The sequence below is a fragment of the Fusarium subglutinans genome, assembly GCF_013396075.1.
Source record: "Fusarium subglutinans strain NRRL 66333 chromosome Unknown NRRL66333_c0000279, whole genome shotgun sequence".
Taxonomy (NCBI): Eukaryota; Fungi; Ascomycota; class Sordariomycetes; order Hypocreales; family Nectriaceae; genus Fusarium; species Fusarium subglutinans.
This window is the reverse complement of record NW_023502342.1, coordinates 18,687-41,136: the sequence shown is the minus strand read 5'-3', so window position 1 is coordinate 41,136 and position 22,450 is coordinate 18,687. Positions and strand designations below refer to the sequence as shown.

The 22,450-nt window shown below is 48.9% G+C and overlaps 9 protein-coding genes across 9 annotated transcripts; 4 read left to right on the top strand and 5 right to left on the bottom strand.

Moving 5' to 3' along the window:
* Positions 1–820: 820 nt before the first annotated feature.
* FSUBG_12617 (uncharacterized protein) lies at positions 821–3,882 on the top strand (the record flags this gene model as incomplete). The annotated part of the gene is made up of 6 exons (XM_036677422.1): positions 821–999; positions 1,050–2,277; positions 2,330–2,458; positions 2,514–2,564; positions 2,629–2,783; positions 2,886–3,882. The coding sequence occupies 6 exons, from the start codon at positions 821–823 to the stop codon at positions 3,880–3,882; spliced, it is 2,739 nt and encodes a 912-aa protein (XP_036531925.1).
* Positions 3,883–4,048: 166 nt separating this feature from the next.
* On the bottom strand, positions 4,049–5,752 carry FSUBG_12616 (homogentisate 1 2-dioxygenase; the record flags this gene model as incomplete). Its single annotated transcript, XM_036677421.1, has 3 exons — positions 4,049–4,365; positions 4,416–4,770; positions 4,820–5,752. The coding sequence occupies 3 exons, from the start codon at positions 5,750–5,752 to the stop codon at positions 4,049–4,051; spliced, it is 1,605 nt and encodes a 534-aa protein (XP_036531924.1).
* A 557-nt stretch (positions 5,753–6,309) lies between these two features.
* FSUBG_12615 (3-carboxy-cis cis-muconate cycloisomerase) lies at positions 6,310–7,660 on the top strand (the record flags this gene model as incomplete). The annotated part of the gene is made up of 2 exons (XM_036677420.1): positions 6,310–6,321; positions 6,368–7,660. The coding sequence occupies 2 exons, from the start codon at positions 6,310–6,312 to the stop codon at positions 7,658–7,660; spliced, it is 1,305 nt and encodes a 434-aa protein (XP_036531923.1).
* A 127-nt stretch (positions 7,661–7,787) lies between these two features.
* On the bottom strand, positions 7,788–9,620 carry FSUBG_12614 (succinyl-:3-ketoacid-coenzyme A transferase mitochondrial precursor; the record flags this gene model as incomplete). Its single annotated transcript, XM_036677419.1, has 7 exons — positions 7,788–7,975; positions 8,030–8,069; positions 8,125–8,222; positions 8,273–8,614; positions 8,668–9,051; positions 9,106–9,300; positions 9,347–9,620. The coding sequence occupies 7 exons, from the start codon at positions 9,618–9,620 to the stop codon at positions 7,788–7,790; spliced, it is 1,521 nt and encodes a 506-aa protein (XP_036531922.1).
* Positions 9,621–9,997: 377 nt separating this feature from the next.
* Positions 9,998–11,567, top strand: FSUBG_12613 (alpha-methylacyl-coa racemase; the record flags this gene model as incomplete). The annotated part of the gene is made up of 6 exons (XM_036677418.1): positions 9,998–10,135; positions 10,187–10,218; positions 10,270–10,390; positions 10,452–10,956; positions 11,009–11,302; positions 11,353–11,567. 6 exons carry the CDS (start codon positions 9,998–10,000, stop codon positions 11,565–11,567), a joined length of 1,305 nt encoding a protein of 434 aa, XP_036531921.1.
* A 157-nt stretch (positions 11,568–11,724) lies between these two features.
* On the bottom strand, positions 11,725–13,458 carry FSUBG_12612 (acetyl acyltransferase; the record flags this gene model as incomplete). The annotated part of the gene is made up of 5 exons (XM_036677417.1): positions 11,725–11,764; positions 11,816–12,217; positions 12,267–12,904; positions 12,960–13,001; positions 13,396–13,458. The coding sequence occupies 5 exons, from the start codon at positions 13,456–13,458 to the stop codon at positions 11,725–11,727; spliced, it is 1,185 nt and encodes a 394-aa protein (XP_036531920.1).
* A 14-nt stretch (positions 13,459–13,472) lies between these two features.
* On the top strand, positions 13,473–14,723 carry FSUBG_12611 (alcohol dehydrogenase; the record flags this gene model as incomplete). The annotated part of the gene is made up of 1 exon (XM_036677416.1): positions 13,473–14,723. One exon carries the CDS (start codon positions 13,473–13,475, stop codon positions 14,721–14,723), a length of 1,251 nt encoding a protein of 416 aa, XP_036531919.1.
* Positions 14,724–14,754: 31 nt separating this feature from the next.
* On the bottom strand, positions 14,755–16,692 carry FSUBG_12610 (HOL1 substrate-H+ antiporter; the record flags this gene model as incomplete). Its single annotated transcript, XM_036677415.1, has 7 exons — positions 14,755–14,988; positions 15,041–15,145; positions 15,195–15,932; positions 15,983–16,054; positions 16,108–16,399; positions 16,452–16,522; positions 16,567–16,692. 7 exons carry the CDS (start codon positions 16,690–16,692, stop codon positions 14,755–14,757), a joined length of 1,638 nt encoding a protein of 545 aa, XP_036531918.1.
* Positions 16,693–17,226: 534 nt separating this feature from the next.
* On the bottom strand, positions 17,227–21,892 carry FSUBG_12609 (ABC transporter; the record flags this gene model as incomplete). The annotated part of the gene is made up of 13 exons (XM_036677413.1): positions 17,227–17,694; positions 17,768–17,948; positions 18,003–18,192; positions 18,311–18,611; positions 18,668–18,852; positions 18,912–18,976; positions 19,250–19,448; positions 19,494–19,736; positions 19,786–19,948; positions 20,006–20,688; positions 20,733–20,820; positions 20,999–21,312; positions 21,361–21,892. The coding sequence occupies 13 exons, from the start codon at positions 21,890–21,892 to the stop codon at positions 17,227–17,229; spliced, it is 3,612 nt and encodes a 1,203-aa protein (XP_036531917.1).
* Positions 21,893–22,450: the final 558 nt, after the last annotated feature.

Sequence of the window (22,450 nt, the reverse complement as noted above, 5' to 3'; positions counted from 1 at the left end):
AAGAGGGAGCTTGAGAGTGCAGAAGCGTTTTTATCTCAGTATAACTAGCTACAGCCATGGACTCAAGACTAGCCATCTACAACTATGAATTATTGCCCATACACGATTGTATACAGTATGTCTAGGGGAGAAAAGATAATTCAGGACCTTGATCCTAGACGACGAAGAGACTTAGGTAGCTTAGTATGAGCTTAGGATAAGTTTACGATACCTTTTACAGAGTTTGTTTTCTAATACTATATCAAGGTTTGATGTCTTCTTGCTCGCCAAGGCCTGTTAGCCATGCTAGAGTCCATTTAATATCTTGTCCCACATACAATCATGCTCATGCTCATGGAAAGCCCCACATAGATCCAGGGTAAGTAATTCTGAGCCAGCGCCCGTTTAACCGAGCTATCAACGCTGTTATTAAACTCTATAGTCAGGATTGCGGGGTAGAGGTCATCTACTCAATTTAACATCATCTGATTGGCTGCTTTGGAAAGGCTGAGCCTCTGTAATCCATGTACCCCGGATCTTCCGCTTGACCTTGTCGATCTGCTTCGGCAGATGAAGCGGTACCAGGTGCACAGCAGAGCCCAGACCGCATTTCTCTCTCCCAGGCTGATTGTAGATGCCTTGCATGTGAGACAGAAACAACAGATGAGAGATTGATGTTTCCTTACCCCGCGACAACCCCAGATTTCATCATTGCACCAGCGGAGCCGCAGCTTCAGAGCATTCTTCATGGACCTTTGGATGTTCAGAGTGTTTATTTTACCTTCCGGAATTGTTTAGTTCTCTTTTAGGCTGGCTTTGCAATCGCTGCCAGCGTCATATCATGAAAGGTTGCTCATACTGTCACCGAACGTTCCACAAGACAGAGCATCTTCTCCGCCACGAGCGCTCTCGTAAGATCATCCCCACATGGAACCGTCCCAGTCGCCAAATTGACCCATGCTTAGATACGGGGGAGAAGCCATATCGATGCGATACGTGCGGTCGCGGCTATGCACGGAGGTAAGAAGCCATGTTCAGTTTTTTGTCGGTGCTGGTATTGATTGCGACAGCGATGTCCTCCTTCGTCATGTCAGGTACTTTCATCCAAACAGCGATACCTCACAAAGAGAGCGCCGAAGATCCGATGTCTCAACGAACGAAAAGAGCCGACAGCGCCGACAAAGTGTACTGGCCGATTCCATCAACGTGTGTTCAATACCACCGCCGGAGCCAGAAGAGGGATCAGAAGGCGAGACAGATCAGCAGGAGAATAACCATATGCGTGATAATGGGCAGCCGCAACAGCAGGAGGACAGCTCGATAACTGCCGATACTTCAATGGCGCAGTTTTCGACGTCTGACCTTGATGCATTGGCTACGGTATCGATGCTTCAAGCTCTTCACGAACAACCGACTGAATCAACAAAGTTGGCTTTGGAAGAGTCATTTGATGATCGACGGCCTGCGAACCATTCTCCGGCTGTTGGTCAACATGATAATGAACTATCGCCGATGAGCTTCTCACATCATATGGTAGAGACTACACTGGAGACCGCTACCCCGACTTTGTTCACCGCCAATGCCGAGTTTCTCAGTCCTGCAGTGTCGTTGAGCACCAGAGCAAATGTCTTTCATTCCCATATGGCTGCTTCGTCAGCTCCTTGGGGAAATAATGAAGCATCCCTTACGTCGATGAGCAACGCAGATTTGTTGCATTATGCGGGGGCTCTAGAGCTTTTACAGCCCAATCTCAGCCATTTGGACTTTCTCGACTTCAGTCTCGGCGAAACTTCACCTGGCATCCGTGGCTCACAAGCTTCGAGTAACAGCGTTGATCCTGTCAGTAGTATCCCACTGGAGCGCTTCGCCAGGGTAGCCGCGTTGTGGCCTAGGAACCGAACGCACTCAGCGAGTCAAATCGCATCCAAAGTCTGGGCGGACGTGGTAAACTATCGAGGTGACGGTATCTTCACAGATGTTTCTATTTCACAGTCGTCGCCAAGCTCGACAATTGGCACTGAGAATGAATCGAGATGGGGAATGGATGAAGAAAAGCGACAGGATCTCATTCGCGAGTTTGGTTCATCTGGTTCCAGCGTTGACTTTCTACCAGCGAGATTATTAAATCTCGGTCTCACTATCGCCTTTCGACAGCCTCATTCTCTCGTCCCGTTTATACATCAACCCACGTTTTCAGCAAAGTCAGCATCCAACTCAGTCGTCTTCTCCTTGTGTCTTCTCGGACTAGCCATTCTCGATTCATCATATGTGAAGCCATTCACAGCACACTACTTGCCAGTAATGTCACTTTCCGGTCCAACAACCGGAAGTACCGGGCTAACTTTTGTAGGCAGCGACGGAGAAGTGTTGTTCTCAATTGGCGGCGCCATCCTTTGGCCCAGAGGGGTCGGCGCAGCTTGTTGAGCGTCTCGCATCGGCGGCCTTGCTACTGATGGCGTGGTCAATAAGCTCGCCCCATGTAAGTACTGATGAGATGTATCGGATCAGTGGATTAATGCTTAGACTCATTGTAGGGTGCTCGCGATGCCTTCTTATCCAGGATGCTTTACTACCAGACCATGAACGTACGTTGAAGATACCCCATGTCTCTCTTGTCGGTATAAGGCTAATGGCATGGTGTACTTGTAGCTCGTCAAGATGTCAGGTTTACTGATGCCGCGACCGTCATCGTTCAGCATCGATAATTTGCTCAGCCAAGCGAACTCGGCCAGGCTTATTCATGACCCAGGCCAAAGCGATGACTGGGCATGGAAAGCATGGGCTCGAACGGAAAGCTTTAAAAGGTATGCGAAGCTTTGTACCCGGGATCTGCAAATACTGACCATGGTCATTGTATGAAGATTAATATCTACGCTGATCATGCTCGATGCATGGTGGGCCTCTAGACTAAACACGGAGCCACTCATCTGTACCTCCGTGGTGCAACTGGAGATGTCGACATCCATCGACCTTTATCGGTCCTCATCAGCAAAGTCATGGAGAAGCTGTCGTAACGCTGGCACGAGTGTAACCACAGAGCCTGCCATAATACGAATGCACACTCCAACTATAACCTTGACCCCGCTTCAAGAAACGTCGCCGATTGGAATGACTGGCTTGCTGTCTGTTGTCTGGGCACGCATTCTTCAACATCAACACCAGACTAGAGGAACAAGGGATATCAATGGAGATCAGCCTCCTGCAAGTGTTGATGCATCGACTGAAACTGGCAACAACATATTGCGTGCGCTGGGCGACATCTACACAAACTACTCGAGGTTTCTTCGGTATAGGAACCCCAACTGCATCGCGCAGTGGCACTTCCTGAACCTCAACGTACTAGCCAATCTTGAGATCTTCGAGATGGCCTCCGGCCGCAATGGGGCTGAAAGTGCATACGCTGCATTGCAGGAGATCTCCAACTGGAGTCAGACCCAACATGCTCGGCGAGCCTGTCTCCACGCCGCGGGTATCTACGTCGCCATGAGCCGTCGAAGAGCAAACGATGGTATTATGCTCCACTCCGACATGTCTTTATTCACAGCTGCACTCGTACTTGGACTTTATGTCTTTATGATGCAACCGAACGAAGGAAATACTGATGCAGATGCAGAATCCTTTGAGTTACTCAACGATATCGACTGGACTAATCTATGTGATCCAATGTCGGAAGTAGACAACGCTGGAGATAATACTGCCAGCCAGTTTATACATAATGGAGGAAGTATTAGCTTTTCTGGAACAGTATGTGAAGCGGGGTATAATGCCGCCAAGATGATACTGCTCGAGTTTGCGAGCTTGTTGGAAGAGGTTGGGAAGTGGAATGCGAAAGAACTGTGTCATATTCTACGGATAATGAGCGACTCTTTGATCGAAGTCGACGACCGTTTGAGTGGTGACTGAAGCAAATGCACACTTGGGATATTGACGATTTGGTATGTACAATTAGCTCAAACACATACAGTGATTCGTTACTAGACAGGATACCATTCATACGCGAGAACCTATAGCGCTATCAAATACAAATACAAGACACTTCTTCACTCAAGATACTTTCCGCTAAATTGCACTAGTTCCAAACCGCTTCATCAACAGCGCTAATCTTTGCATGGCCATTAATCTCATGAGGCAGGACTTGCGTAGGCTGACCCTTGGCGTCCAGCAATTTAACAGAATGATAGTAATCAACCGCCTTCTTCTGGTTAGCTTTATCCTTCGCAACACGTTCAAGAAGCTGCTTGGTCAACGGATGTGCTGAGAAACGATCGGGCAAATTATCCCAAACTCGATAGTCGGTGGCTTGTTTGTGGAGAACACCACAGATCTCTCGGGCATACTCCGTGAATAAGAAAGTGCGTGACGACTCAACCATGATGGTCATTTGATCTATCTCGGCGTTATTAACTGTTTCCTATCTCTCGTAATTCATCACTCACTCTCTAAGATTCTGCGTGGCTCATTGTGCTGCAAGATAGATTCGGTGATGTATTCCTCACCGAAGCCACCATGTGGAGTATGCCCGCCCTCGTAACTACACCCACCAGGCAAGAAGTCATCGGACCGGCCGAGACCTGCCCCGTAGATGCAAGCTAACATTTCGGTTGCGCTGTTTCGATGGTAGTATGGCGCGCGCAGAGAGTTGCTAGCTACGTCCCAGCGAGGACCGAACCATAGATAATCTGCGAGAGGAACATGAGGATCGAATGACTTTGCTGTCAAGACGGTATTGATGCTTGGGTCAGTATGATCAATACTGGTACTGTTCTGAGATGCAAACTTGGTCAAGTCGTACTGATGTAGTTAGTGTCTGTCTTGCTCGTATCCTGTGTCAGAAGCTTACCTTGTAGGGAACTGCGTTCCCATGCCATGCAACGACATCAAATGGACTATGATCCTGACTGATGACAACATGTTTTCCGTTATTCTTGACAACAATCTTGAAAAGGACATGTAGATCCTCGTCGATATGAGCAACAGGATAAAGAAAGTCTCGAGGATTGGCCAAACCATGTCCTCCGATGGGCCCCAGGTCAGGAAGCTCCCACATGGATCCCCAGACCTCAGCGATATGGCCACGAGCAACAGGAACACCCTCTGGGAGATTGATTCGGAAGCGCACACCACGCTGGATAACACATATCTCGCCTGGTTGGACGAAGAGACGGCCCATTTCTGTTTGGACATCTATGATTCCGAGTTGAGGAGTGATGAGAAAGTCGCCGTCTGTGTTGCAATAGGCCTTGTTGACCATAGAAGCATTGATCATATAAACATACACAGCGATTCCCTGACGAAGATTAGGATCACCACTTCCAGCAAGTGTATGCAACCCATCCGTAAAATCAACAATCTCATCCTCCTTCGGTAGTGGAAAAGGCGACCACTCAGCCTGCTGATACAAAGGCTCGACCTTGGGATTCAGCGATAAAAAGCAGTTCTCAATATGAGACTTTGTCTCAATACTAGAATATCCCTGATGAGCAGCTGATGGTCTCGCACGATACATATAAGTGCTCATGTTCAGGCCGCGAGGAGCTGCGAAAGCAGAGTAGGTGATACCCTCAGTGTACAGACCAAAGCCTCTGTCCTGGGGGTTGTTTTGGCCGGCGGGGAGAGTGCCGGGGATGACCTCTGATTGATGGCGGTTCCCCCAGCCTGCTTGATATTCGTAGGGGTCATTCTCGCGGGTGGGTTTGGTGCGCTGGAGGTCTGTGTAGTGGAAGACTTTTTGGGGATCGGTGGCTGGTTCACGTCTCTTGATAGCGGCGACCATACTGATGTTTGTGGTATAATACTTGTGATATGATTGTTGTGATTATTCAAGTCCAAGATGGTTGGGATCTATTCCAATGGTTCATTTTCCTTTTATTCTCCGGGCGTATTGGTAGAACCTCACCACAAGTCCCATGTTTATTACCGAACGGCAGATGCACAAATGGGCCTGTAAGTGGGAGATGTGATGTGACGTCGCATGTGGGGATATGGAGCTCCCACATAATGAGACCTCGAGAGGGAATTCTTACCCCTCAACCTTGTGAGAAACTCGTATGTTTAATTAGTTGACAACGTGTGGGACTAGCAATTGATATCAAATTACGGTAGTTGCCTGGTTTCTGCTCCTAGACTCCAATCCTTGGGATTCCCTTTTGCCAATCATGCTACGCACACGCCAATCTTCCAGGGTGCTTACCCAATTCTCTCAAGCTCATACACACCGCTGGAATGCCTGTATACAGCTGCCAACGCTTGTTCAGCGCCGCTCAATTGGATCAGTCAGCGCAATTGACTCTGTGATATTTCGGAACTTATTCGGTACCGACGAGATTCGCAATGCAAGGCACCGTACCAACCCTCTTATCCATTGACAATTGACTAACTGACTTGATAGGTCTTCAGTGACCAAGCCTACATCAACAGATGCGTAGACGTTGAAGCTGCTCTAGCCCGAGCTCAAGCCCAATGCAGTGTCATTCCCGCCGATGCCGCCGCCGACATCACCTCCAAAGCCAATGCTGCCAGCCTCGACATGGATCGGCTGCGCAACGAAACTGATGTCGTCGGCTATCCCATTCTTCCTCTTGTGCGGCAGCTGAACGACATGTGCGGCTCTGCTGGAAAGTACCTACACTGGGGCGCTACAACACAGGATATCATGGATACAGCGAGTGTCTTGCAGATCAAGTCTGGACTTGAGATCGTTGAGACCAAGTTGACTGGCGTGATAAATGCCCTTCAAGATCTTGCGGTTACGTATCGGGATACACCCATGGCTGGAAGGACGCATCTCCAACATGCCCTCCCCGTTACCTTTGGCTACAAATGTGCTGTGTGGCTATCAAGCTTATACCGTCATAGGGAGCGGCTTCAGCAGCTGAAGAGTCGTGCTCTTGTCGTTCAGTATGGAGGTGCAGCTGGGACTCTGGCCTCTCTCGGAGATGGCCCGGAGGGCGTCAACGTGCGAAAACAGCTCGCAGCTGAACTTGGCCTGGAGAACCCATCTATTACCTGGCATGTTGCCCGAGATGGTATCGCTGAAGTGACCAACCTCCTAGCCCTAATCGGTGGTTCACTCGGCAAAATCGCCTTGGACCTAATCATCATGTCCTCCAATGAGCTCGGCGAAGTCGCTGAACCCTTCGTCCCCCACCGCGGTGCTTCATCCACAATGCCCCAAAAGCGCAATCCCATCTCCAGCGAAGTCATCCTCGCCGCCTCCAAAATCCTTCGCTCCAACGCTAGTCTCGTTCTCGACGCCATGGTATCCGACTTTGAACGTGCATCAGGACCTTGGCATCTAGAATGGGTAGCCATACCCGAGAGCTTCGTCATAGCAGTCGGTGCTCTGCACCAAGCTGAGTTTGCGCTTGCTGGTCTTGTGGTGGATAAGGAGCGCATGGCGGCTAATCTCGCTTCTACGAGGGGCCTTATTGTTGGCGAGGCGCTGATGATGGCGTTGGCGAAGTTTGTGGGGAGGCAGGATGCGCATGATATTGTGTATGAGGCTTGTAAGGTGACTATTGAGAGTAAGGATGGGGGTACGTTGCTTGATACGTTGAAAAAGGATGAGAGGGTGACCGAGCATCTGCCTTTGGAGGATCTGGAAAGACTCTGTGATCCTATTAATTATTTGGGGTCGGCGCAGCGCATGGTTGACGATACCTTGGCTGAGAATGCATCGTAAGGAGTTGTTAGATAAGGTAGATATCAATGAACATCCAGCATATAAATCATCACGTTCGGGTCGATATGAGCAATCACAGAAATGGCGACAAATTGGTAATCTACACGCTGGTTATTCTACTTCACAGCTAAATCTGGTACGGTATCAAGTCATCAGCGATCCTAAACGCCGCGCCCGTCTTGCTCTTCAGCTCATCCATCTCAACCTCATCCACCAACTCCCTGAGTATCAGACCTTCAGGCGTACAGTCGAAGACCGCTAGGTCAGTGATGATTCTAGATACGCATCGTGGACCAGTGAGCGGGAACGTGCATTCTATCAGCGCGTGTCAGTAATACTGACTTGATAAGACCACAGTGTCTGACTTACCTTCTAGGATCTTGGGGTTTCCATTGCGGTCAACGTGTTCCTAGAATTGACGATCAGTACGCCATTTATCTTGGCAAGTTCGAAGCATTACGTACCATGGTGATTATGACCTTTGTCTTCTCCGGGCTCGCCACGAGGTCCATGGCACCTCCAATGCCCTTCACCTTCCCAGGCAGCATAAAATTGGCCAGGTCTTTGCAAATCAGCCTCTGTCACTCCATATGAAGGAAGGAAAGCACATACCTCCATATTGACTGACTTGCAGCGCACCGAGCATGGTCAAGTCAATCTTACCAGCTCTAATCATACCAAAGCTCTCATGGCTTCCAAACGTCGAGGCACCAGGATTCAAAGTCACCGTCTCTTTGCCAGGATTGATGAGATCTGGATCTTCCTCCCCAGGGTTTGGATATCGCCCCATGCCTAGGATACCATTCTCGGATTGAAGAATAACTTCTAGATCGTCTGGGAGCATGCCTGGCGTTGCGAGTGGCATTCCGATACCGAGGTTGACGTACATGCCGTCTTTCAGCTCTTTGGAAGCTCGCTTAATGATCCGTTCTCGTCTTTGGTTGGCTATTGTAACTGTGATCGTCAGTAACTGGTTTGAGTCTAGAGTATAGATCGGGATTTCTTACCTTCGCCTTGACTCTTGGCATCTTGAGCGAACGTCAACTTTTCAATCTTCTTCGGCCTCGTACTCTGAATAATGACATCTACATAAATCCCTTGAATATGAACACTCTCAGGATTCAATTGCCCAACATCAACGATTTCGTCAGCCTCCACAATCGTCAACTTGGCGTTCTTAGCCATGGCCTCGTTAAAGTTGTTCTGTGCTTTCCGAAATGTGCAGTTGCCCAGTCTATCAGCTTTGTGGACCTTGACCAAAGCAACATCGGCAAAGATTGCTTCTTCGAGTATGTATTTCTTGCCGTGAAACTCGCGTGTTTCTCTGGGCCGTGACATGAGCGCTACAGAGCCGTCTCTGTTGTATCGAACAGGCAATTCGCCCGTCTGCACTGTAAAGATGCAATGTCAGTCTTTCCCCGCCGAGCTACAAGTACCAGACTCACCAACAGTGCCGTACGCCGCTGGGGTATAGAATGCGGGTACACCAGCTGCCCCAGAAGCGCATCTCTCTGCCATAGTTCCCTGCGGTATCAACTCGAGACTAAGATCTCCACTCAGATACATCTTCTCAAAGACCTTGTTCTCTCCGATATAAGATGCTATCATTTTACTAATCTGTCGTGTTTCCAGCAATCGGCCTACCGGTATTAACATTGTGATCAGTAGCGACATCATTGCACGTACCAAGTCCAACACCAGGCATGCCAGCATTGTTTGAGACAACGGTCAGATCTTTGAGATCTTTTCGTGCGGCAACAGCCTCAATAAGCGATTCGGGAACGCCAGAAAAGCCAAAGCCGCCGACAAGAACTGTAGATCCGCTTTTTACGTTCTGAATGGCATCGTTTTCTGAGGCACAGATTTTGTTGATCCTTCGTAACGCCGTGGAGGTTGAGAAGCTGCGCTGCGTGAAAGTCCAGAGGCGATTTGGAGCCTGTGCACGGAGAACTGAGCACATCATGGTTCTCAGTTGAAGCAAGTCCAGTGGTCGTATGAAGCTTATCGGGATGTCAGGGTGAGGTTATCTGCTACGAAACTGAGCTCACAGTGAAGAGAAACCGTATACAAGTTTTGTCATATCGGTTCTCTCATAACTTGTTGTAAATGAATGTTCCCATCATGGACCAGGGTACAGTAGCGTCATTGGACAAACCCCACATGCAAATGTCAGTGATGCCGTATGTGGGACAGTGACACCAGAAGTGCCGAGGTGAAATGTTTATACATACACGAATGAATGATTATACAACGATCTTTACACGCTTTGGATAAGCTTCAGTATTCACCAATTCCCAGTCCCGCGGATATCGCAGTGAGTGTTATGACTTCACTACAATGTTGGCCATGCGAAGAAAACTGGTTGCCCCGCTTTGGCAGTCGGCTTTGAACAGAAGAGGCAACGCAACAGCGGCAACCCCAAGATTACCTCTCGCTGGAATCAGAGTGTTGGACATATCTCGAGTTCTTGCTGGTGTAAGTACTCCATGTGTAGCAAGCGTCCGAGCTGCCGCTGACATCAGAAAGCCATATTGCGCGCAGATTCTCGGCGATCTGGGGTTCGTAGCAAGTCGCTTCTTAAATCCATCCCATTCCTGACTCGTCAGCAGAGCCGAGGTCATCAAGATCGAACATCCGACACGCGGTGATGACACGAGAGCATGGGGACCTCCCTTTGCACCTTATAAGGACGGGCGAGGAGGCGAGGGCGAAAGTGCATATTATTTATCGGTACGTGTTGCGCTGTCTGAGTTTTGACGAGAATTACATGCTTATCACGCGCTGAGTAAAGGTGAATCGGAACAAACGATCCGTAGCAGTTTCTTTCAAGGAAAAAGAAGGGGCAAAACTGATCCAAACACTCGCTGCCAAAGCCGATGTCATCGTCGAGAACTACCTGCCTGGAACTCTGAAGAAATACGGACTTGATTACGATACCCTTGCCAAGACGAACCCTCGACTTATATACGCGAGTATAACTGGGTACGGTCAGACAGGTCCATACAGTAGTCGTGCAGGTTTTGATGTCATGGTCGAAGCTGAAATGGGTCTGATGCACATCACGGGCCCACGAGATGGACCGCCGGTCAAAGTCGGCGTCGCAGTAACTGACTTGACAACTGGACTATATGCGGTCAATAGTATTCTTGCAGCTGTGATCGAGAGGAGTCACTCTGGTCAAGGTCAGGCTTTAGATGTATGCTTGAGTGATTGTCAAGTTGCGACTCTGGCGAACATGGCGCAATCTGTGCTGGTGACAGGGAAGAGAGATGGAGGACGATATGGAACATCACATCGTGAGTCGCTCCACACAATACGACTGACACTTGAACTGACGATGATTCCAAGCATCCGTCGTACCATACCGCGCATTCCGCACTAAAGACGGCGATATCTTGATTGGCGGTGCCAACGATAGACTCTTTGGTGTCTTGTGCAAATGTCTGGGTCAAGACGATTGGGCCACTGACGAGCGCTTCTCGACAAACTCATCAAGGGTAGCCAACCGTGATATACTCGAGAGGATGATTGAAGGCATTACAATTTCCAAGCTATCGAAAGAATGGCTCGATATCTTTGAGGGTACGGGTCTCGCGTATGCCAAGATCAATGATATCAAGGACACGTTGGAGCATTCACATGGTAAGCGATACTCATCAATTAGCTCGAGCATTCTAACGGCGGCGGTCTAGTTGTGGCGAGGGACATGATAAAAGAGATTCAGCATCCTGCTTGTGGCCAGTTGAAAGTACTCAACAGCCCCGTCAAATACTCCAGAACGCAGCCTTCGATCCGATCACCGCCACCACTACTGGGAGAACATACCAATGAAGTGCTGAGAGATGTACTAGGTTTGAATACAGCCGAGATTGAGCGACTGAGAGAGAAGAAGGCCGTCGGTGGATAATTAGAACTTGTATATACTAGTATGGCAATATTACTGATCACTTCTACTCAACCCTCTACCTGTCATGCTTGCGAGGATCTACCTGAACGGGGTCGGATGTCTTTATTACAAGGTGCGACTAAAGTAATTTGTACATGAAATAAACTATCTAACCAAGCTATTCCATGACTATAGCGGATGCAACACCGATTCCAGTACTGAACAGCCTGTCAGTATCAGCTCAATCAAGGGAACATGGAAGGACTTACCTAGCACACATGCTAATAACTCCAATCTCATCCCCCCTTCTCCCAAGCTCAGCAATCAACGTCGCAAGCTGTCTCGTCCCAGTCGCTCCAGTTGGATGTCCAATGGCGATAGCACCACCATTCGGATTGACCCTATCAACATCCAAGCCAAGTTTATTGATGCACGCCAGAGTTTGGCTTGCAAATGCCTCATTGAGTTCGATAACATCAACATCTTTCTGCTCTATACCGACATGCTTATACAGTCGTGGAATGGCATAGATGGGACCCATGCCCATTTCGTCAGGTTCACATCCAGCAACTTGAGTTCCGAGGAATCGCGCTAAGGGTTTCAGGCCACGGTCGGTTGCCCATGAGCGACGGGCGAGGATGGCTGCTGATGCGCCGTCGGATATTTGGGACCTGTAGGTGGTGAGTAAAGCTAAGAATATGTAGGCTGCACTGTACTCACGAGTTCCCAGCGGTGCTACCACCGTCCTCCAGAAATGCGGGCTTAAGTTTGGCCAACTTGTCCAAAGTCACGTTTGGTCGGATGGTATCATCTGCAGCCACTCGAACTTGTGAGGTTCCCCCAGTCTCGCTGTCATACACCATGTACTCAATCGGCACTATCTCCGCCTGAAACCCACCAGCGGCAAGAGCATCATTCGCACGAGTATGGCTTAGCAGCGCGTACTCATCCTGCATCTTACGATCAACTCCATATCTCCTCGCAACATTCTCCGATGTAATACCCATAGGCATGAGACAGTCGGCAGCTGCTTTGACCTTGGTGTTGCGCAGCGTTGGACCCACGTCTTGGGGGATTCCGCGAGACTGATAGTTCTTCGACATGCTTTCGACACCTCCAGCGAGAGCGACATCGATTTGGCCTGCTTGGATAGCATGTGCCATGTGTGTTAGGGCCTGAAGACTACTCGAGCACTGACGATTGACGGTGTGAAATGTCGTTGACGTCGGAAACCCAGCGTGTAAGAGCGCCATTCTACCGGTCTTTGCAAAGCCTAGCTCCGCGAGGACATTTCCTATCAGAACATCTTGAACATCTCTTGTCTGGATCTTAGCCCGCAGTGCCGCTTCGGCCATAACCTAGAAAGCGTATCAGTAACAGCGTTTGCGATCAAGTAAATGAGATCAACTTTACCGGCGCCAAAATGTCTTCTGGCCACGCATCTTTGAAACCTCCCTTGAACGCTCGTGTAATGGGACTGCGAACAGCTGACAAAATGACTATATCATTTGGTGACTTTGTCGATAGTGTTTTCAAGTGCCTTGTAAAACTCGCCATTGGATTTTTTTTCTTTTTTGTGTATATCCAATTGCAAGGTATTCTGTGCTCTCTCCTGGCGATGCCCAGATCCATGGCTTTGGTGATGCTCGGCTTGGCAACTCTGGCACTATCCCTGTTCAGGCGTCCCACATCACGTCTTGAGTATATATCCGTAATTCCGTATACGCGGCATTTCATGTGGAGAAGAGTTCACCGCGTTCCATGTGGGGGAAGTGGAAGTGGAACGCGTTTGCTATGCCTGCGCTAAGCTCACTTCAGCGAGAGGGGACGGGTTCATTCTCTATCCTACCCTGTATTCTTGTCCTTGTTTGAGTTTCTGTAGACCGAGCACCTTTCCAGCGGCAGCCACCATATTTGCAAATAATCATGACTTTTACGTTCGGAAAAGAAGTTTGCTATCCAGCCTACGAAGGCCGAGAAACGCCCAAAGTCTCGCACGGGCTCACATTCTCTGAGGCCTGCTTACGTCACTGTCGTGACACGTTTTCCAGCTCCAGAGTGTACGTGATTTGTTCCAAATCTTTGGCGCAATCGACAGATGCACTTGAAAAGCTTCGCTCGGCGCTTGGTAGTAGAATTGTCGGGGTCCGAATCGGCATCAATCCACATACCCCAATTGCGCAAGTTCTTGAAGTCGTCAACGATGCTTCGAACCTCGACATCGACTGCCTCGTCACTCTAGGCGCTGGCAGTCTCACAGATGCCGCCAAATTGGTAAGGCTTGCTTTAGCCAACTCGGCCACAACGGAGAAGGAAATGAATACCCTGTGGGGAACACCGAAGAGCAACCCTGCATTGAGAACCAACATATCCAGGCCGACTATCCCTCTAATCCACATTCCGACATCACTCTCGGGCGGCGAGTTCCAAGCCATCGCAGGAGGAACAGAGTCCCAAGGCCACGCGAAAAGAACCTTTCACTGCGAAGGTGTCGATCCAGAACTCGTCATCCAAGATCCAGAACTATGCCTTACGACCCCGGAATGGGTTTGGCTTAGTACGGGTATCCGAGCTGTAGATCATTGTGTTGAAACGCTCTGCTCGCTTGTCTCAAACGATAAAGCTGATGATTGGTCGAAAAAGGGACTCGCTAAACTCGTCAGTGGTCTGTTGGCAAGTAAGGCAGATCCAAAGTCTCTACAAGCGCGTCATCTATGCCATCAGGGTGTTGTCTCGTCGATGGGTGCCGTGTCAAGTGGTGTGCCACTGGGTGCAAGTCATGCTATCGGACATCAGCTTGGACCACTTGGAGTTGGTCACGGTGAAACGAGTTGTATACTCCTGCCCGCTGTGTGCCGGTTCAATTACGACAAAAAGGCAAATATTGAGAGACAAGAAGTCGTACGGGACTTGTTGTTGGACCAGGATGAAGTTCGACAGCTTCTGCGAGTAAAGGGTCTCGATAAGAGCGCTGTGAGTTTGGCGGATATCTTGGACGTATTTATCTATGCCCTAGGTATGCCTCGATCACTCGAAGAAGTGGGAATTGGAGAGGATAAGCTTGAGGTCCTTGCCCGGAACAGCCTGGACGATATCTGGATCCAGACAAATGCATTCCCAATCGCGGAAGCTAGTCAGGTCATGGAGATACTGAATATGTGCGTCAAAAGACGATAGAGCTTGTATGTTAATATTTATATGCCTCAACCTAATACTGCTTATTGGTGAAGTACTCATACTTGCCCGCCAACCGAACCCGGAACATGCGACCCCAGATCACCATCGGCACACAAGTTAAAGAAACGACAGTAGAAATGCAGCCCAGGACCACATACATGTTGTACACACCCATACCCTCCATCCATGGTGTGACGGCAAATACTAGGCCCGTTGCAATGACATTACGAACGAAAACAACGCCTGTCAGAGCAGGACCTATGATCTTTCCGGGAAGATTAGTCGATGGCAAGGCTGTTGGAGTTGGAATAACTTACATGCTCATGGGAATCTTGAAGAAATGTGAGGGACATGTCTCCGACACCTCCGATGGCGAAACCAATGAAGCCCGAGCCTACAGCATTGATGGTCCAAGGCATTCCCTATGAACCGTCAGTAAGTTGAGGTTACGGAGTGTTGGAAAGTACTTACCTTGGCAATAGTGAGTCCGTACATGAGACATCCGATCGTCATGCATAGCCCAGGAACCAGGAATAGCCACAATCTTGTCTCGGGTTCATAAATACCTCCACGACGTTTCGCAATCTGCACGATGGACCAGTCGACAAGTGGACCTCCGAAAATAGCTCCCAGGATAGCACCAATGAATGGAGGGAGGTTCATGTTTCCAACACCTGCAGCTGTGAAGTTATAAGGTGGAATGGAGTAGAGTGAGCTCTGTGTGACTGCCAGAATGGCGAGCATGGCAATACTCCAACCATACTGCAAGGCGGCGAACATGACGGCTGGAAATGTGGCAAGGAGTTGGAAAGGCTCGTATATGTCTCTCCAAAACGTGCGCTTCTGAGTGGACTCGTGCTTATCCAACGTCAAAAGTGCATGGCGCTTCCAGTAAGAGTTCATAGGAATGCTGTGATCTATTTGGACTGTGTCGCTCTGCTGTTCCATAGAGTCGACGCTGGCGGGTGCATCGTTTGGCGAGGGTGTCTTTCCAGTGCTGTTGACCTTGGAGAACTCGTTATCGGATGGCGAGGAGGTGGTGACTCGAGGGTCGTGGCCGTTGAGCGGTGCGGGGATATATTTGGTTTCTTCGAGGAAGAAGAACATGAGGACGGTGACGATGCCGGTGAAGACGGTGGCAGACCAGCATGCCCATCGCCAGCCCATTGTCACAGCGACTTGGCCACCATAGACAGGTCCAAGGTAATTCTGTATTCTTTTAGAAAGTGACAGCAGTGTAGGAATCATAGGTTGCTCACCCCTACTAGGACCATTCCAAAGTAGATACCGTTCATTGTACCACGTTGATGAACGAAAAAGAGTTCCGTAACCTGTGCTACCATAAGCATAAGTTCACCTTCGGTGCAGATAGATAAACACTTACTGTGACCTGGAACAAGGCCTCATTGACAGCTCCTGCGATACCAGCGATAGTATTCATACCAATCATGTCCCCAATAGTGTGCGTCTCAGCTTGCCACGCCCCAGCACCAAACATGATCAACGACGTAACGAGATAAACCGGTCGGCGGCCGATGCGCAGGGCGATAGGGATGAAGATGATGCACCCAATGGCAAGACCTGCCATATTTGCCGCATATCCATTGTTCAGCATGTCATAGCTCATGCCAAGCTCTTCGTTGAAGTTTTGCCAGAATGGGACGCTCATGCAGGGACTTGAATGACGTCGATTAGTGCTGGAAGAATAGAGTGAGGCTGAAGACGTACATGCAGAACATCATCATTGAGTAGAGGGAGAGAAGCACCATATGGAGGGTTTTGCGCATTGTGCTCCAGTTCTGAACCTGTTAGTGCTTGTAACCTTGTTGGTGGACTTTCGTACCAGAGGCTGATTGGGATCTGAAGTTGGCCGAGGAGCCAGCACGATATGAGTAGCTTGCAAGTCATTGATGCGCTGCGTGCCCGGAGGCAACACGTCAATTGTCAAAGTGCTCTCTTCAGGCGGCATGATAGAAGGTCAGTGGATGTATGTTTCTCAATCCGCCAAGATTAAGGGGCCATAGCGACATGTTTAAATATCCCAACCCATTCTCGTATCGCGACTAGTTACCGGCGAATGCGGGGTTGGCCGACACTAGTAGACGCTTCAAGATAAGCCTCTAGCCGACGGTCGCAGCATTCCGACCTCGCTGATACGGCATCAACCAATCATCACTCAGGGAACGAGCAGCCAGCTGGGCGATCGAGCTATGCTGAAATAGGCTGGTCGAGCCCATGATAATGAATGACGATGCTACTGGTTCTAGACCCTGCGGCACCTACGACAATCAGTGCCGCAAGCGGTATCGCGGCATTCTTGGACACATTTGTTTCCTTTTTTGGAATGCAGATGATGCTGTGGGATGCATTGTATAAAAAGGGTAGTTGTTTGGAGACGACGGTCTTTATCTTGAACTATCAGACCTCAATAACTTGTTTAGATCTCGCAGTGCATGTGAGGTTGGTTAACTAGACCAGGAATCAGTGTTTTATCCCTGCTCATCTAAGCCGTCTTGCCAAAATCGAGCATATCCTCAATTCTTCCCTGACTCTGAATCTCCCCCTGCGAAAGGAGAACCACTTTCACCCGTCGACTCTCCCCTCCAGTTCTAGCGATATCCTCATAACCAGACAACCGGTGGGTTATCTCGATCACAGTATGTCCGTTATCAGTAAACCCCTCTTTAATGATACCCCGCATGATAGATTCTGCGACACCATCAACTGATGAAGTCGCCTCGTCCAGAAGTAGAATAGGTTTTGTTCCTGTAATTGAAGAATGTTCTACTCGGAGGATAGCTCTGGTCAAGGCAAATAGCTGTGTTTGCCCAGTTGACATGTGAGGCAATGAACTGAGAGGGTCGTCCAGGATGTCTACCAGGTTTGCCTGCGTGTTAATGCCGAAATGTCCACAAAGCCCAGTTCGTTCAAGTGCCTTCATGATTACACTATCGGAAAGAGTTTCTGAAGGCTATGAAGGGAAAAAGAAGGAATCCGTCAATGCAAGTTCTCGCCACAGGTTTCAAGCGCGATTGCTAACTTACGTCCAAGTTGAAACGAAGGCTAGCCTGTGCGAGCAGAAATGGATCTTGCGTCACGGTGATGAAACATTGCTCTCGTATTGTTGACAGAGGAACCAGGCTCAAATCAATGCCATCAACTTCAATAGATCCTGATTGAGTATTGAGAAGACGGAGCAAGGCGAGAAGGAGAGTGCTTTTCCCACTAGAACGACCTCTTAACAATAGAGTGATCGGATGGAGTGACAAAGAGACTTACCTGCCAGTCCTACCGCAAATCACTAAATGCTGACCCGGTTCAATGGATATGCTAACATTATTCAATGCAGGCACGTGTTTCTCTTCGTAAGAGACTGTAAGGTCACGGATCTGAACTGCCCCGCGCGAAGGCCAAGACTCGGGGATTATTGCTCCGGGCGCTAGCTGTTCTTCCGCTACAGTTTCTCCTTCTAGTGTCTTCAAGCGAGATCTGTAATAGTAATTTAATTAGCAAAGACAGAGCTTCAGAAAGCTAGGGGCAGCTATTTACTCGCTACGCAATAGTTCCGGGCGCGACTTATATAGCACCTAGAGATATCTCCAAATTCGCCCAAGATGTGACAAGGGCTAAAAGCGTCGAGTTAGCGACAAGAACAATGTTCAACGACATCCCAATCTGTCCAGCTGTTGTGCTGCCCTCCGAGAAGACTGCCAAAGTGATCAAAATCACGGCCATGGCAGCAATGACTAAGTCTAGAACAATGTTCAGCCAGAGCTGCAAGCAGAGAAGAATGTAAGCTGGTTGCTGCGACTTATCGAGACACTGCATACTATTCGTCTCAGCTTGCTTCACCCAGCCGAACGACCGGATGCTGACGACACCCTCGACCTGTGAACAAGTGGGATTGTTAGCCCAGCTTATGAGATGCGGTAGCCAGTACTTACGGACTCAAGAAAGCTTGAGTAAACAGCAGATTTCGATTCCAATTGGAGCAGACGAAGTTGACGAGATGTCCGTAGATATACCCGTTGTACAACGTAGACTACCAAAACACAAATTGGCAGCGTGGCAGCCAGCAGTCTCTGGGCACTGAAAAGGAGAGCGGCCTGCACCAGAAGCTTGAAGATTTCTACAGGCTGTCAAAAATCTTCATTATACAAATATGTTCTGAGACTCGGAGGTACTAACGGTTGGAAAGAGAAAGGATCGCTGGAGGTAGGCTCTTGTCAACGAGCTGCATATCTTCACTGAACCTGAGAATCATCAACCAAATGAAGAGGAATAAGACGCGATTGGTCTACGTTACCGATTAAGTATTGAACCCGTCTCTGTCATTGAGAAAAATAACAAGGGAGCACTGCAACTGGTTAGTGAGGCTCTCAAAGGATTCCTGTACAAACCTGAAGATAGTTGTCAGTAAACGTCGATGAAGTTCAGCCCCCGATCTTGGCGCAATCAATATATGAGTAGACCTGTCAACCGTCCATTAGCCATATGAGAATATGTTCAGATGCTAAATGACATACCACATTGACCCATTCGTGGCTGTCCAGGCCAGGAGTGAAAGGATGATGTATCCTCCGATATAGAATGTCGTCTGAGAGCCTGGAGATTCCGTCCACTTCTGCAGCCAGTACTGTGGAAAGGTCACAAAGAATGAGTATGAAGCTGTGCAACCGATAAGTATGAAGAAGTTCCGCGGGTGCAAAGCTCTCAGGTAGTATCCTATAACAGTCAGTATCTTTCACATCGTTCAAGTTGTAACACTACCATATAGGGAGAAATCTCCAGTTGATCTGCCCAAATCAACCATGGCCTCGGTTACTTCGAGAGTCTGGCTCTGGATTGTCTTGTTCGTTTCGACAAGATTGGTGTTGGCTTCAGCCACCGCTAATTTGATATGCGTCTGACGTAAATGTGTCGCTTCTTCCCTCATTTTGTTCGATGGCCCTTCGTAGGTGACCCTTCCGTTCTCAAGAATGACAATCGAGTCCGCCAGGTCAAAGTGTTTAGCTAAAGTTATGAGCATGACATGTCTCGAGAGATATTGTAAAGTACTCACTGGAGTTAGCAATTAAAACAACTGTAATGCCTATCTTACGGAAATGGCCCTGCGTTCCTAGCAGATTAGAAACGACCTTCCGTTCTGTGTTGTGGTCGAGAGCTGAGAAGCTATCGTCAAGAAGCACAATTTCGCACCGAGCATAGACCGCGCGGGCGAGCGACTGATGGAGACTTAGCAGTGTACGCCCTCACGGGTAGAGATAAAAATGAGCACATACTAAACGCTGTCTTTGACCTCCCGAGAGCTTCAGACCCCGGCTCCCAATCACAGTGTTGTCCCCGAGCGGCAAGGCTGAAATATCCTGATCGAGGCAGCAAAGCTCAACAACATGCCTATACCAGCCAGGCTCAAACTTTCCGAAGCTACAAATCGCTTCTTTCAGAGTTCCGCCCGGCAACCAGGGAGATTGCTCGCAGCAAGCAATCCGCTTGGTGGACACTGAGATTGTACCCTTCGACGTAGGAATCTCGCCTAGAATGCATTGGGCGAGGACTGTCTTTCCGCTTCCAACTGCCCCAGCGCATACGATTATTGAGCCTTTATTAATGCTGAGATTGATGTTTTCGAGAACCGGACGGGACGATGATTGGGACTGAACATTGACGCCTTCCAAGTAAATCGCCGGTGAAGATTCATCATCCTTCATCTTTGGCTTCAATAAGCGTCTCTCATCAGCTCGACCAGGCCGGACAAGATAGTCTTGGATTCTTCCAAAAGCGGCCAAAGAGCCGATGGCACGGGGCACAATAGTCATGATCATGTTTGCGGGATGGGTTACCAGTCCAAGAAGCGCTGTTGTCGTAAACGCAGTCTTGGCATCGAGAGTCGACCCGCGGAGGTTAGCATACATGACGAATATGACAAAAGTTAGTATAGGAGAGAATATTCCGAGCGCATTGGCTATTATGGTTAGAACTGTCGAAATAGTGATCATGGAAACACACCACTAGCGTTATACGCGACCATCATCCACCGCACTTTCTTCGCCATCTCTAATTCTTGGGCTCGAAGCCTCTGAAGTAAAGTCTCGGTCTATCTAGAAATTCCAAGCATCTTCATCACTTTCATTGATGAGAGCGCAGATGCCGTCAGGGAAATGCGACCCTGCGTGGCTTCATTCCAGGCTTTCTGCTTGCTCTGAAGGTTCTTTGCTAGGTACCGACTCATTCTAGAGCAGACTTTAGCAGAGAGGTCTGTTAGCTACACACACGAAGAGAAAATCCGAACTGGAAGAAGTCTCACGGAAGATAATCACCAGAGGTACTGGGGCGGCCCAACGAATTTGCCTAGCCAACATTGCCATCCCGATCATGACCTCAAGGACATGTGCCCAAGTTTCATGGAACATGCTCGAGAATCTCATCACGCTCTCTGTATCTGTGCTAATCAGAGTGAGGGCTATCCCATCGTTGTAGCTAGCAGATGATTGACGCAGGGTTGTGTTATTAATAAGTCCGACGAGTGTCCCTTTAGTCATGATGCTGAGTCGGTTCAAACGATGGTGGTAAACTGCTTCAAACACCGCTAAACCGAAGTAGATCGTAGCGGCTTTAAAGATCAACATTAGCCTACTCCCATCGGAGTGGCTGCTTAGTGTATGAACCGCAGAACTAATGAGAGCCGGCTGTGCGTAACGAAAGAATATCAGGCATAACCGAAGGATGACTGGTGCCATAAACTGAGGTAGCATACTCTTGGCGAGGCAGATGGGTAGTGCAATCTTGTTCAATGGTCTGGCCCTCTGGTCCCACGCCTTCAAACCATCGCGACGGAGCTTCTCGGATCGAAGGAGGTGGTCAATTGGAGGTAGATCATCACCAGAAAGTATTTTCCTATTTCCCAAAGCGAGGATAGGGTTGATCCACCAGGAGAATACCCTGCTGAGAAGTCCTGCGAGCTCCTCAGGAGCTTGGGTAGAGTACGGACTTTTGAGAATCCGTCGTTTGCTTCGGCTTTCTGTTGCGACCAGAAGAAGCTTTAGAGCTATCTGTGTGGCGGGTATCAAGCACTCCTCGGGAGCCTTTTGTATCACAACAGCTACATCAAATCCCAAGGATAGGAGCGAGAAGAGAACCGCAAGGTCGGCTGGCCTGGTTGAGCGCATATGTTCCATGTACAGCAGAAAACAGAGAAGCGCAGTAGCGACGAAGGAGGCAACTGACACTAAAGCATGATGGTGATTTTTCTGCGAGATATCGGCTGCTAAAGAATAAATATTCGCCACAAGAAGTAGGCCCGCTATTATCTATACATTACATGGCGTCAGCTTCAAATTGCCGTACAAGTTGAGGGATGCCGCACCAGCGATGAAGAACCAGAATATCCCGGGACGATCTTAATGTCCACTCTTCGAAGCCGCCATAGGCGTAGTAGGATCAAAAAAGAAAAGATCGTGTTGAGGAAGCCTGAGACCACGTCCATTGCGGCGTTGTTGCTCATAGTACGAGCGCGGAAATACAAGATCGCAACAGAGACAATGCTGAGAAATTCCAACTGGCATTTTTCTGTGATCGTCTCGAGGTACAGTAGAATGGAAATGAGAGATTTGTGACAAGTTCAGACGACAAAAGGAAGAAAGTAATGCTACTAAAACGGATAGATGCTATGCAGATACGAGAGGGTAAAAATAGTTGTGGGAGTGGGGTCGGTCAGATGATAGAAT